We start from the raw sequence: 14,304 nt of genomic DNA, 5'->3' as shown, positions 1-14,304 counted from the left end.
CAACCACCAAAGGAATGCCTCGTGGAGTGAACTGTCCTAGCCACCTCTCATCTCACGGGAAGAGCTGTCCGGTGACTATGGGAATCCTCCAACCTGCAAGAATGGCAGCATCAATCTCCGCTCACTGAGCCTGGATCCCACGTGCCATACCTACTACTACTATCAACTCGCCTAGGCTCAACTAGCTATAGACGTCCCTCCAAACCCGAAGCAAGCACGCCGGCCCATGCGCCCAGAGCGCCCAGGGGATATGGGATCTCTCTCCAAGCTAATGACCTGTAACATCTGTCACCTGGCTACTCCAGATCAAGGGCTATCTGTCTATCTCCTCTCGGCAACTAGGGGGAACCTGGGAGAGGCTGTGTCGCAACTTCCTCCAAACCGAGACGAGGCTACGGAGGAAGGGGGTACGGGGCTGAGTCAAAGGGGCAAAAGTGAAGATCCATCGGATAGAAGGCTGCCAAACACCCCCTCTCTAGGGGGTACACGCGCTGAGACCATGCTGTAGCAAGAGCTTCCACGTCTGCCCTCCTGGGGTTAGACCGTGGATGACTAACTTGCCAAGAAGTGCCTGACTCTGTAGTTCTGGATCTATGATGCCGAGGCCACCCTCTGTCTGGGCGAGAATTACCCTCTGCCAGGCGACCCTGGCTCTGGTGGTGCCGGAACCATCGGAACCAGACCATAGGAAGTTCTGCACCAGTCTCCTCAGCTGGGCTACACATGATCTCGAGAAACACCAGCAAGAGGCCACATACCAAGCAGTGGCAAGAAGGACTTGGTTGACCACAAGGGCCCTGCCTGCCAAGGAAATCCGAGCCGTGCTCCAGAAAGCAAGCTTCTGTCGTATGGAGGCTAGGACCGGCAAGAACTGCTGAGCCGGCATGATGTCCAGGCCTACCTGGAATCCCAAGTAACGTGTCGTCGGTCCTCTAGGGATCCAGCGAAACCCCAGGAAAATACCCTACTATGAGCTGGCTCCCGGATCTGTAAGAAAACCAACTGACTTATGCCAGTTGATTTTCACCCCAACCGCAAGGCAAAAAATCTCTAGGGACAGTCTCACTCGCTCAGTGACTCGACATCATCCTGCACATATAGGGCTATGTCGTCTGCATACTCGGAGTCCAGAAGTTCTGCATCATCTCGAATAGGGAGACGCATCCCGCGAAGACCAGTGGTACGGGCTCGAAGGAAGCGGGTCATGGCCTCCGCAAAAAATAGAAAGAGGTAGGGCGCTAACGGACAGCCCTGTCGCACCGAGCGCTCGAGTGTGAATCTCTCCCCCATCCTGCCGCTGATGATAACCCGACTGGAGGCCGACCTGTAAAGGCTAGCAATACCTCTGATCCACTCGTCCGAGAAACCGAATCGAGAAAGTGTACCTTCCAAGAAGGACTAGTCTACCCTGTCGTACGCCTTCTCAAAGTCGAGAAGGAGTATGGCAAGGTGCTGGCCACTGTGCTGGGCCCATTCCGTCGCCTCTGAGAAAGTGAAGATGTTGTCCAAAATGCTACGATCTTGGACAAAACCAGTCTAGGTCTCATGAATCAAGTCGTATAGGAGGGGGCGGATGCGGCTACTGATCATCTTGGTGAGGATTTTGTAGGCAATCGAGAGGAGGGTGATAGGGCGCCATTGTTTGATCTCCTGAGGGTCCCCCCCTTTGGGGATGAGGCAAATCAGGCCTGTCGCAAGGCTCTCTGGCATCTGCCCGTTGGAGAAGATATGCTGGAAGGCTACGAGAAAGGGCTGGTGGATTTGCTCCCAAAAGGTGGTGAAGAAAGCTCTGGAGAGGCCGTCCTCACCTGGGCATTTCCGCCCATCAATAGCGCTCACTGCATCCTGCATCTCCACCACGGTGAAAGGTGCGAGAAGGGCATCACTCATGCTAGGCTGCACGAGTTGCGGTGTAGATCTCCACACCTCCTCCCTGCATAGGCGGCCATGAGGGTCTGGGGGCTCCTGTTGGAACAATGATCTGTAGAAATCTGTCGCCAAGTCCCGGACCTCGTCTGGATCTGTCCTGACACTACCATCCTGCGGCCTAAGAGAGCGGAGCTGTTCCCCTGCTGACCTCTATCCATGAGTCCTGAAGAACTCTCTGCACATCCTGTCGCCTTTCCTAGCCTAGAAGGACTTGGAAGAATGAAATGAGAATTCTGAGTGACGCTGGGTGATCTCCTCTAGGATGGCTCGGGCCCGAACCTCCTACTGGCTGAGCTCCTCAAAGATTGGAGAAGACTGCTGCATCCGCTGAATCGAAGCGAGATCACGTCTGAGACCCCTCTCCCTCGCCCAACGCTGCTGCCTGACGTGAATCGCCTCCTGCTGACAGATGAGGCTAGACTCAGCAAGCGCCTGAGCTACCTGTGCTGCCATATCCCTGGTGGGGTCCCAATCCTGCTCCCATAGGTCCACTATCCTGCTGTGAACCGCTGCTCTGGAGTAGATGGAGTCTGGGATCCTACATAAGCATGGAGGTGAGGAGTGAGAGGTTGAGTCCAGGACTAGGATGACTGGGGTATGGTCTGAGAGTGTCATCCTTGGAACCACTCCTGACTCTCCGCCTCTGCCAAGCGCCCAATCGCTGACATAGAAACAGTCCAGCCGCTCCAGAAGTCTGCCTCCCTCCCTCCTATATCCCCAAGAGAAGTCGAGACTCCCTGACCATCTGCGAAAGGAAGGTTCCCTCCAGCTGTCCCGACCTCCCACCGCGAAGAGGAAGGAGTCCCAATCTGCCTACTTTGCCTGAGCTATACCGAGGAACTCTGGGCCCCATCCCTTCTAATCCTCTAGGGTCTCAAGGTTGTTGAAGTCCCCTCCTACAATCAGAGTCCATCTCTGGCAACAAGTCTGTCAAGGACCTCCAAAAAACGGCTCTCTGTTTGAGATCGGTCGAGGCATAGATATTGAGGATGCCGATACGGGATCCCTCAATATGCAAGCCCAGCCAAAGTGCACGTCCTGGGATCAGAGTGCCAAAACCACACACATGCTGAACTAGAGAAGCCTGATGGAGGTACAGACACCCCCGCTCCTCCCCTGCTCGCCAATCGAAGGTTCCCAGTAGGTGTGGGAGCGTCCTGTGAGGACCTTCCCACAAATACTGGTCTGAGAAGCCGAAAGCTTGTGTTCCTGTAGTAGGAGCACATCTACCCTTCCCACCAAGGCTAGCTGGAGCTCCTGTCTAAGCACCATCTTCCTGGGGCTGTGGGTTCCTGATGAGTGGAACCCGTTGACGTTCCAAGAGATAATGTGTAAACTCATGAGGAGGGAAGGTGGGCCACAAACAGCTATTTGCTTGCGGTCGATGTCGAAGTGGTTGGAGGATGTCCAGTGTGGAGACGAAGGCGCTTCTGTGAGGGTTTCAAAGGAGAGGCCGGATCATCGGGCCCATCCTCTAAAACCTCAGCAGAGGGGAGAGGCCCTTCGTCTTATGGTGGTAGGCTCTCTCTAACCAACTCGACGCCTCTGCCAGGGAAATACTGTAGAAGCCCGCTACCTCTGAGGTCCTCCACGGGCGGAGCCCTTCCGCGTAGGCCTGCTCCAGAGGTGGCCAAATAATGACTAGGAGACGGAAACGTTTGGCGCTGTGGTGCCATCGCAGATGAACATCACCCTCCTGCCACTACTGCTGAAGAAGCTCTGCTACTCTACTATCGATCCAGTTCTGCACCTGCTCTTGGGACTGATCTCGTATCGTCTCCCAAACATTTTCATTCATCCATTGCTCATTCCCTTCACTGGAGATAGTGAAGGAATAGCTAGGACCATCGTGTGGGGCAAGGACGGACACCTTACCCTCCGCCCCCTTGCGGAGAAAGAAGATGCTGATGTCTAGGCATGCAGGGAAGGAGCCAATACCCGCTGCATCCAAATAATCCCAAGGACCTGCTCGATAAAACTCCAATGGAAGAGCTCTAGGAGCAGCCCTTGGCCGTGGGGACGAAGATGAGGAGTCTGAGCTAGAGAGAGGGGTGCTGGCCACCTGCGGGGGAGGGCCTCTCCCCTCCACCGGGCCAGGAGGGATAGGTGCGGGTGAGGTCTGTGCTGGCTTCGGGGCTGCAAGTGGCTCAGGCGGAGGGGGGAGCTCCCTCTGAATCATGCTCGAGGAAGAAAGTGGAGTGGAAACCACCGGTGCGGGGGGGGGATCCTGGAGGGGGTGGGGGTCGAAGAATCGAAGAGGAGGGGGGAGGGGGAGGAGGGCGGGGTGAAGGATGAGGGGGAGGCTGGCTGATCTTCTCCTTTTCCTTCTCCTTCCCCTTACCGGGCTGTTGATGAGTAGGGACCACCGGGGGGGGCTCTTGCTGTAGAGGAGCAGGTTTTTTGGGTCCTGCTTTGTTTCCCTTCCGTTTTCTTTTGACCTTCGTCCAGCCTTCCCCTTCGGGAGGGGATGTCGCTGACTGGTGGGGGGGATCCTGAGTTGCCTGAACGGGGGCCTTCTGAGATTCTGTACCCATGAAGCGAGGACATGAGCACGCCTGGTGCCCGAAGCCATGGCATCTCAGACACTGATTTGGGCGACCAGTGACCAGAATGTGCTACGTCACCACACCTGTGTCTGTCTCGATCTCGAACTCCGAGGGGATGTTCTGTGGATCGAGGACTGCCACTTTGACACGTGGCACCCCTTGGGCTGCCGCTGCATCAACATAGGTGTCCTCTGCATGGGCCAGCCAAAGTGCGCCCCCACGTCCTTGATGATCGGGCGAAGCTCGGTTGCGAGACCTAGGAAGATAAGGGTAACTGGATAGCGAGGAATGCGAAAGCGGGCATCGAATTCCGCTACACTGAAACCCTTGTACCAGGGGACCATGAGGATGATCTTCCCACCCATAGAAGTAGGGGATCGCCTGACCATATCGCTCACAGCCTGTGCTGAGGAGAGCTTGAGCCAGAAGATGCCACGTCCCATGAGTGCAACCTCCTCGATGTGACTATCCTTGAGGTAGAGGGTGGACTGCAACCAGTCCCTGATGTTTGCTCGTGAAGGGGAGTAGCCAATGACTCTCCCAGAGACGGATGTCTAGGAGAAGTCTGTGGCGGCCTGCTTCACCAAGGAGACCTGGTGCTCTGTCATTGTTACGCGATATGCTGATGGGGGGGGGTCCGTCTGGGCCATTGGTTCCGGGCACGTGGCCGCCATATCGCATTGACTAACTGCGAACGCTCCAAGGCGGGGGAAGGGGAAGGAAACGGAAGAGGCGGGGATGGGGGATTAAGGTGGGGGAGGGAAGAGGAGGGATGGAGAGGTATGAGGAAGCGGGGGGGGAGAGAGGTGGTGACGAAGGGGGTGGCGGAGGAAGGAGGAGGAGAAAGAGAGGGGGGGCAGCGCAGTGCAGGGGGGTGAGAGGAAGGGGAAGGGGAGGTGTGGCAGCACCGCACGAGGGGAGTGGGGAGGAGAGGTGAGGAGGGGAGGGAAGGGGGGGGGCAGTGTAGCGTCTTAGCGGGGAGGGGCAAGAGGGGGCGAGGGGGTTGGTAGCGCCACACGAGGGGGGGGAGGCGGGTGGGGGGGGCTGAATGCAAAGAGGGGAGGAGCGGAGAGGAGAGGAGGAGCGGAGCGGGGGGGGAGCGACAGGCGGAGAGGGGGGGAAGGAGCGGGGAAGCGGGGGTGAGTCGAGTGTGGCGAGGGGGGGGAGGAGTGGATCAACGGGCGGAGGGGGAGGAGAGGGGGGTGGATGGCCACGCGGAAGCGACAGTGAGGGAGGAGGTAGAGGGGAGGGCCGCGCAGCGCGAGGGGGGGGTAGACAGGAGTGGAGGAGGGAGGGAGTTCACAGGAGCACAGTTGAATAAGTGCTCATGAATTTTTTTCAATTCTCCTTGTGTAAATTTTTGGTTTGTTTCTCTACTTGTTGATAATTGTGGCAAGACACTTTGTAGTATGATTCTGTAATCACAAAACTCTCAATGTCTTTTATGTGATAAATCATGTCCTCATTTGTAGTGATGTAGGTTGGAAACTTATTTGAAATAATATGAACTCAACACAACTAGTAGCAAAATACCAAACTATGAGTGTAAAATATTGACTTAAAATTTGGCTATATTTGTTACATTTCCTTTTGTACCTTGGATTGGATATAAAAAATAATATGTTTGTTCACCAAGCTTGATTTTCCAAGCATTGGTCTCGCATGCAGTGAGCTTCATGAAGGACGACTATAATAATCCTTTTCGGTATGAGGAATTTGAACCACAAGGATAGTGTGCTAATTATTCTCCACTTGATAATTGTGGTAGGACATTTTGAAGGATGATTTTACATCACAAAAGTTTGAACGTGTCTTCTATGTAATAAATCATGTCTTCATTTTCAATTACATAGGTTGAAAACTTATTTGAAATAATATGAACATGTATTGGAATATACAACAAATAGCAAAATAGAAAATATTTTGAGTGTATTTGACTTAAAATTGGGCTATATTGTTTACATGTAAATAAGCAGACTAGTAATAGCAAGTCCTTAGCAAGTATCCTCTATTTAGAAGAGATTTACTTATATATCAACTATATGGGGCTATAATATTTTCTAAGCTAAATCATAGATCTTGCTATCACCAAATTCAGATAATAGAAGAGAATATATTTAAGACTGCATTCAGAACTCATATTCTCCCCTTTGGTTTGACTAACGAAAAAGAAACTTCTATGTGTTTAATGAATAATGTTTATTTAGATAATTTTGTTCTTATATTCTTAGCTATTAACTTCATTGAATGCTTGCAAAAGCAACACTTGCTCATACAAAGAGTTCTATCTTCATTTATCTACCAGTTTCCTAAGATGAATCTTGTGTTCCTCTTAAGTTGCCTTAGAGTAAATCAACATGCTATGATCAAAGGATGGAGAATGCTTAGATCCTACGAAAGTTAAAGCCATAATTGGCTGGCCAATTCCAAAGATGTTAAAGAGGCTAGAAGTCTTTTTGGTTTAGCTAGCAATGAAAGAAATTATGCAAAGGATTCTTAAAATTGCTTCAACATTGTCATTATGTTTGGGATAGCCAATGTTAACAAGCTTATGATAGATTAAAGAAAAGGTGGCTGAAATTGTGAGTTGAAAATCCAAAAATGGATAAGCCATTCATAGTGACATGCGATGCAAGTGGAAACTAGATAGGTTGTGTGTTGCCACAAGATTGAGGAAAAGTTGTTTATGAATCTAGAAAGTCCTCAAAGATGGATGAGTAGTTGCTTATGATCAAGAACTAGCAACCATATCCAAAAACAACCTAGGACAAGACATGCCATTTGCTGATGTGATCTTCACCGCGAACATTGTCTTGAATAAAATCTTACCAATTCCTTGAACAAATCCCACCCACATACTCTCCAAGGGCTTGTGCTCTTTAGACCATCTCTGCACAACCCTCATACTTGGACCAAATGGACGGATGCTCATAGACCTGTAGTAGGCATGCTTAGTTTTGGTCCACGTGTCTCTATTCACTTGCCTACATATGGTTCATTCCCTTTTGCCTATACATGCAAGTCATTGAACCGCCTTGAGGTAGTCTATTATTGCAAGGAAGGACATGTTACCAATAGATGATGGGCTTGTGTGACATATGGCACCTAGATGTTTTGGGGTGTGATTTTGCTCTCCAAAGGGTCATTCCATCATGGGCCCAATGTGCAGTACCCTTAGTTAAGCTCCATGGACTACATGTGCACAGGCTCCAAGAAAAGCTTGGTCAAATGCTACGTATTACTACATGAGAGAGAGAGAGAGGTGCATGTGATTGTTTTTTGTTTTTTTGTTATTTTTCCTTACACACATGGTCAACTACGAGGGGTACAACTGTTAGTGGCCTATATGTACATGCAACAAAGGTCTTCCCATGGGAATCAAATACAGGCAGCCAGCTGAGATGGGTGAATGTCCAAACCACCTGAGTTGTCACTCTGTCCTAAGTAGATGTCCTAAGTAGATGGTGATCATTGGCGGGTGTTTTTTTTTTCTTTTGGTTTTGCAATCTACTTCTACTATAAGTGCCATACAGTGCCCCATATAGGGTGACAAAATTGAGGTTGTGAGCTGCCCCTCTGCGGCTTGAATTGAGAATTTGTTGAAACTAAGCATCAGTGCATAGGATGTGTCTAATAATGCGAAGCTGGTAGTCCTTGATGCTCATTTTTGCAACTTGATTTTTGAGGGTGCCAGTTCTAGCACTAGTGCGCAATTCTAGTTCCAAAAAATTAGAATCTGCCATCTGGCATTGATGTTGGGTGGGTTGTGCTCACGAGTTGGGATAGATGTAGATGTGCAGGCCAATCAAGTATGCACAGCTCTCACATGGAGAGCTCCCTGCAAGTATAGAGAGGTTTATTTCAAATAGTCAAGGATCTATTAAATGCTTGGAACTGCTTAAGAGGGCCTTCTTGTATCATGGTTGAGACTGGGGAGGCCACTGGTTCAGCAAGTTGGGACTTCTGTCCCCATGTGATTGCTGTAGGAGGCTAAATTTGCCTTACGTCCATTTGTTGATTTGGATCTTGAGATTGAGAAGGAGATTGAGGATGGAGATTGAGGATGGGGGTGGTGGTAGTAGGGAGAAGGAGACTTGGGGCGAGAAATAGGTTTGATTTGTGGAGAAGATCAAATGGTTTTGACACATCTATTGCTATTGAAGATTTGGATGTTCATGTGTTTGATTCTATGTTAAAGAAGTCCATTATACAGATTACAAAAGATGATGGTAGTTTTTATATTCCTCCTACTATTATGGCTCTTTTTAAGGCTTTTGGCCGAATTCTGAGGCATCAACAAGAGTGTCGTATTGCTTCTACTAGTGTGGATGAAGTGCCTTTTAACATTTTGAAAAGTCCTTTGTTCAAGAAGTCTCAGTTGCTTTGGGTATTGCAATGAATAGGACAGTTCAGAGGGATGGTTTGTAGGATGTAAAGAAGTTTGAGGTGATAGGTTTGAGAGATGAAGTGATGGTTCTTAAGGATCCAAATTTTACACCTTTTCATCCTAGGGGCTTGCAGAAGCGGTTTGCATTTTTCTGCCTTTTGCGGTTTGCTATTCATGGTGGCTCTGAATTATATGGTATTCAGCAAGCTCAATTTATTCGTGGTGCAGATGCTTTTGGTGGTTTTGTGGAGTTAGTATTTTTTTGTAGCTTTTATGTTTGTTTTGTATTTTGTTTGGTTTTGTTTAGTTTGTTTTATGAGTGTTTGATTTCGTGGTGTAGGTTTCATGAACGACTTTCTAAGAATCATAAATTGAACCTTAAGAGATATTCTACTGAGCATTTGAGGAAGCCTGCGAAGAGTTATGAGCAGGATTTGGTCTTTGCATATGATCAACTTTGTCGGCATATGCCTCCTGTTGTAGTTGGTGATGAGAATTTACTGTACGTGTTCTTGCAGCCTATTGATAGTCCTTGTACTGTGGTGAGTTTTTATTTTGATGATGTTTTTTTTTCTTTAATGTTTGTTTTTGTATTCTGTATCGTGCAGATTGCAGCTTGTGAGTCAATTGTGTCTCGCCCTTATCATGAGAATGGTAGTAGGAGGATGTGGGAGGAAGTTCTTGTGGAATGTGCACAAGTTTATGCTGCAAAAGTTGATGGTGTTTGTGCTTCAATATCTACGGATTCTTCTTGTGGTTTTTCTTCAGGTTCTACAAGTGCTGTGTGCTCTGTGCTGTGTGCTCTTCAAATTGTTCAAGTCCAGTGTTGATAAGGGTTTTGGTGCTTCTGGTTCTGCTTATTTGGGTTGTGAATTTCAACAAGGTGGTGTATCTTCTGGTGACCCCCATGTTTCTGTTCATGTTGATTTTGCATCTATGGCGGGTTTTGGCATCACAAATTTTGGCTATGGTGTTGGTATGCCTTATTCTGCTCCTATGTTTTGACATATTCAGGGTTTTATTCCAAGAGTAAATGTTCCTAGATTTCGGGGGAGTGCTTGTCTTGTTTCTACTACTGGTGGTGGGCTTGCTTCAGTTTCTTCAAAGTTCTATTGGAGGTTTGTATGGCAGTGGATATGGAGGGGTTTATGGTGCTGGAGGTGCTGGTTATGGTGCTGTTCATTCTGATATTTCTGCTATGGCAGTTAGTGCTGGTCAGAGTTCTGCTGGAAATTTTGTTGTTGGTGTATCAGTTCCTTTGGGTATTCAGCGTGTTGGAAGTTTGAAAGATGTCATAGATTTTGGTGCTTTATTGCAGGAGGACGAAAAGCCTTTGGCTAAATGTGTTGTAGACAATGGTTTCAAGAGACGCCGTGTTGCAGATCTGGTGGATTTGGTTGATGTTTGTGGTTCATTTTCGAATTGTGTTTTTAATTTCTTTGCCGGTGAAGCGGGGTGTTCCGACGCCTGCTCTAAGAAGTAGTGTGGTGGATGGCGGCCTACTTGCTATGCGATCGTGGAGGGTGGCATTGCAACGCCTGTAGCTGGATGTGAATAGTCGGTTATGCAATCGGGTGGTTATTTGCCCGTTTTTTTGGAACTGGATGGTTTATTTTGTAACCGGGTGGTCAAGTGCTGTAACTTGAACTTGTGACTGGCTGGTTAAGGCATGTCGGTTTATGAATAAAGCTACTGTTTCGAAATCTGGTAATTTTTTGGTTTGACGATGTTGGATATCACAAATGGAGATTGGTAATTGAGACACGTGTCATTTAAGGGTTCAGTAGTAACGGATGTTGTCTGTTTCTGAGGACTGTGTTAACGGTAGTAGATTTACAAGGTAGAGTGAATATACGGATGGGATTGAATGTCCAGAGACCTGCGACCTTGAAGAGTGAACTGTAGGGGATGGTGGACGTGCAGGCAGCTGCACACGACACAGTAAACAAACACTCTGTTGGCTAATAATGGCATTCATTGCCTTTCCCCCTCCTCCTCCTCCTTTTTCTCCCTTCTCCCTTCTTATTATAGCACACATCGCCAGCCAGAAGCTCACAGCCATTCGCCACGGCTGCTGCCAGCCCCCCCCTCCTCCCTCCTCCTCCCCCCCCCCTCAGGTCATGGCCTTCTCGTCGCCCTCGCACCACCATGCCTCTCCTCTCCCCTTCCCGCTTCCGCTTCTTCCTCGCTCCCGCTGTGCCTCTCTTTTGCGGATCCATTCTGGTCCTGCTTGGCCTCACCTCCCTCACCTTCGGCCCCTTGCTTGACCTCGATTTCCCTTTGCGGCATTCCCCTCTCGCCTCCGACTCTTTTCCACCGGTATAGCTTCCTCACCGGCTGCATTCTTTTGCTTTAGCCTGCCAGGTGTTATCAGCTGGCAGAGTTGGAATTTAACTATCTTAGTTTTTTCTAAATCAGCGCATCGAGGCGGTTGGGCCAACGAAAGTAGTCCAACCTGTTCTTCCTAATGTCTCGGTAACACTCTTCTCTCCTGCTGGCAAAATTATCTGTCTTCTAATCTGATGGATAGAAGCATAAACTGTCGTTGCGTAATGTTTTTGAGCGGACCATTATTGTAGGCTTTGGGAGCAACCCTACCAGACAATATCTGGGCATCTCCGCTGGCCAAATACTACCGTGGGTGCAGTGCGCCGAGTCAATCATTCCCAAGTGAGTCCGGAACTTTTTTAGAAAAGTATATATCTGAACGAGAATAAGTAGCCTTTTAAAGGAAAAGTGTACTTTTTGAGCGTATTTGCACAACGTCTAGTATGCATTTCTACTTTCAAGCGATGCATTTGTTAGCATTGCATTGCAAGGCAACGCTCTACTGAGACTTCTGAGAAAAAGTGTCCTCCCAATTGGACAGTCATCCACGCCCATGCCCCGATTTACTCCTTTCGCTTCTAATTGCTCGTGCGTGAGTACTCTCTCTCTCCCCCTCTCCCTCCTTCCTCCCCAAATTGACTCATACTCCAACGCTGAAAACATTGAAATAATGAAGGTAGTACCTTCGAGCACATCATGTGCTCTCTTGTTTTAATCTACCTGCCTTTTAACAACATATCATAAAAAGTGATAACACTTTTGGAAAAGATTTTGGCAAGCAATCGGGATTAAAATTCTATGATAGGTACACCTTTTCACTAGTGGAGGCATTCTATGGGTGAGCCAAGAATATCAATACTATTGCTCATTTCTCCATTATATATGGCAGTTAATTCAAGGGTGTTTGAAGCCGTTTGACTTCAGAGGTTACTAATTGTGGCAAGGCACAATAAGGTTTAGTTTCCATTGGTTTTGATAACCAATCCTTACATTGATTGTTGAAATCATTTCACAATGAAGAAAAATATAATTAAGTACCATTTACATAGTAGGAGGTTGAAAAGATAGCTAGGTCCAAGTATTGTATTCTTCCTAAACCATGCGTTTAGATGTAGTCACATCTTTATTGAATTGGTCATCTTGTTAAACTCATTGACTATGTTGGTCTGAAGGTCTTGCTCTGCCTTGCCCTTCTACTATGGGTCATTGAGAAAGACTTTGATACCAAGTTGCGACGTGGTGATATTACTTCTATTTGCAGTGGTGCATTGTTGATATCAGCTTTTTTTTTGAGTCTGTTGCTTAGAAACGATTATTTGGGAGAGACTACCATGAAATGCCCATCTTTACAGACGGTTGTAGCTTGTAGCAGGCGGAGGTATCAGGCTTGACGTGTAGCAAGACACCGTCTTCATGAAGAAGTATGGCATTTCCACACAAAGAAGGTAGTTTGCAAAGTATTGCTCGGAGATATTGAGTGAATTAAGATTCAAGCTGACTTTTTGTGGGAGGGAGGCCGCAATGGTGTGCGGAGGGACCTTGGAAAGATGCAAAGATTCTTCCTCCCCAAATAAAATAACTTTCTATAATAATTCTTGAAAAACTAACCATACAAATCAATGATTTGAAAGGCGTTGATCATGGAAAAAACTGACCATGTGTTTTCAGAGAATCTAGCTCATTGCTTAAGGAATCTTTGGAACACAACCGTTCTAGTCTTGGTCAGGTGGCGTCTTTGGTTGTGGGAGACGGTCTCTCAGAGTGATGTCGTGGGATTTGAGGAGTTGGATAGGGTGCTTGAATAGAGTGGAGGATGTTCCTTTTTTCCTTACACGACTCGGATCAAGCGCCTCCTACAGTTGGAGGCGGCAGCTTGGCATTCTTGAGAGCTCGTTGGAGCAATATGTTTTCTTGGATGTTATTTTTCGATTTTAGTTACAGTATGTGGACCAGCCACAGGTCTCGGAAAATATCATATTTCTTCTAAATGGTGGCACACGGAGGTAGCCTGTGGTTCAAGCAGATGAGGGTAGATGATAGATGCCTTCTTTGTGTAGATAGAGATTTGGAGACGATTCCACATGGTCGTTGGGGCTGCCGAGTAGCATAGAGGATCTGGAAAGGAGCCCTTTAGATTGTGTCTAGCTTGTAGAGGATGCAAAGAGACATTACCTAGGGGAGGGTTGTGTCGATGACAGAGGGAGGCATGCCTTCTCCATTGATCGAGCTGTTCCAGCTACAGGATTTAGGGCCAACAAATTATCAAGATAGAGCCACTTGAGATGACTCCTCCCTCTCGTTTTTGTCCTTCGCTTTCATCAGAGGATGGTGTATGGGTGTACAAGTAAGACACATGTGCAATTGGTCTAGATCTACCTGTAAACCCCAATGATTGTATGGAGCTGCTCATAAATCCACCTCTATTTTTCCAACGTGCGGCAACGCATGGCTTCTCCCTATCAAGTTTACAAGGATGAGCAGTTGGTGCTCAGGTTTCTCTCAGGGTGTGCAGTGTAGTACACATATTTTCTACTAAGGGTGCACTCTGGTACAGGTTCTATCTTGTTCTCTTAAGAGCATCCGATTTAAGATATGCGATGAAGCACATGTTTTCTCTCAATGTGTGGTCGATGGTAGATTCTTTAATCTACCACCGTGCATTGATGCAGATTGTGTTCAACATGACAACTTCGAACATTTGGGTTGTCTGTTGCATGGTATAAGAGGCCATTGGGTTTTAATGGTAGCTACTGTGGTCGACATCTGGCAGGATGTTATCTACACCTTGCTTGCCATCTAGGGGCATGGGTCTCCAAGTTCTAGAGCTAATGGTGAAAGGCGGGAGCAAGGCTTGGCCTACATATGTCATAATAGTGAGAGGTGTTTATTGGTTGTATAAACGTTCATCCTGGCTGTTAGCTCGTGTTCCAGAGATTTTCCAAGCATTGAGCTAGTTTTTGTGGAAACAGGGTGGTTTTTTTCTATCAGACCAAATGCTTTGTTTTTCTTTTTCCCACGGTCAATGCCTCGTAGATTTGTATAAATAGACGGTTCTTTTCTCTTAATTAAAAAAAACTCGGGAACAAGGGCTACAACTCGGGTAGAGAATTATAC

General features: G+C 47.8%; 1 protein-coding gene across 1 annotated transcript in view; it reads left to right on the top strand.

The window, feature by feature from the left end:
- The first annotated feature begins 10,875 nt into the window (after positions 1-10,875).
- Positions 10,876-14,304, top strand: part of LOC147886472 (O-fucosyltransferase 29-like) — a 68,520-nt gene continuing 65,091 nt past the window's right edge. The window contains exons 1-3 of the mRNA XM_087395175.1: positions 10,876-11,181; positions 11,281-11,337; positions 11,442-11,532. Coding sequence (XP_087251301.1) covers positions 11,011-11,181; positions 11,281-11,337; positions 11,442-11,532 — 319 coding nt within the window. The 5' untranslated portion in view covers positions 10,876-11,010. The remainder of the gene's footprint in view (positions 11,182-11,280; positions 11,338-11,441; positions 11,533-14,304) is intronic.

Source organism: Dipteris shenzhenensis, chromosome 24 (assembly GCF_047967505.1).
Source record: "Dipteris shenzhenensis isolate YYH24624 ecotype China chromosome 24, Dip_SZ_1.0, whole genome shotgun sequence".
Lineage (NCBI taxonomy): Eukaryota > Viridiplantae > Streptophyta > Polypodiopsida > Gleicheniales > Dipteridaceae > Dipteris > Dipteris shenzhenensis.
Note: the sequence above shows the minus strand (reverse complement) of the source record. Positions and strands in the feature narration are given on the sequence as shown.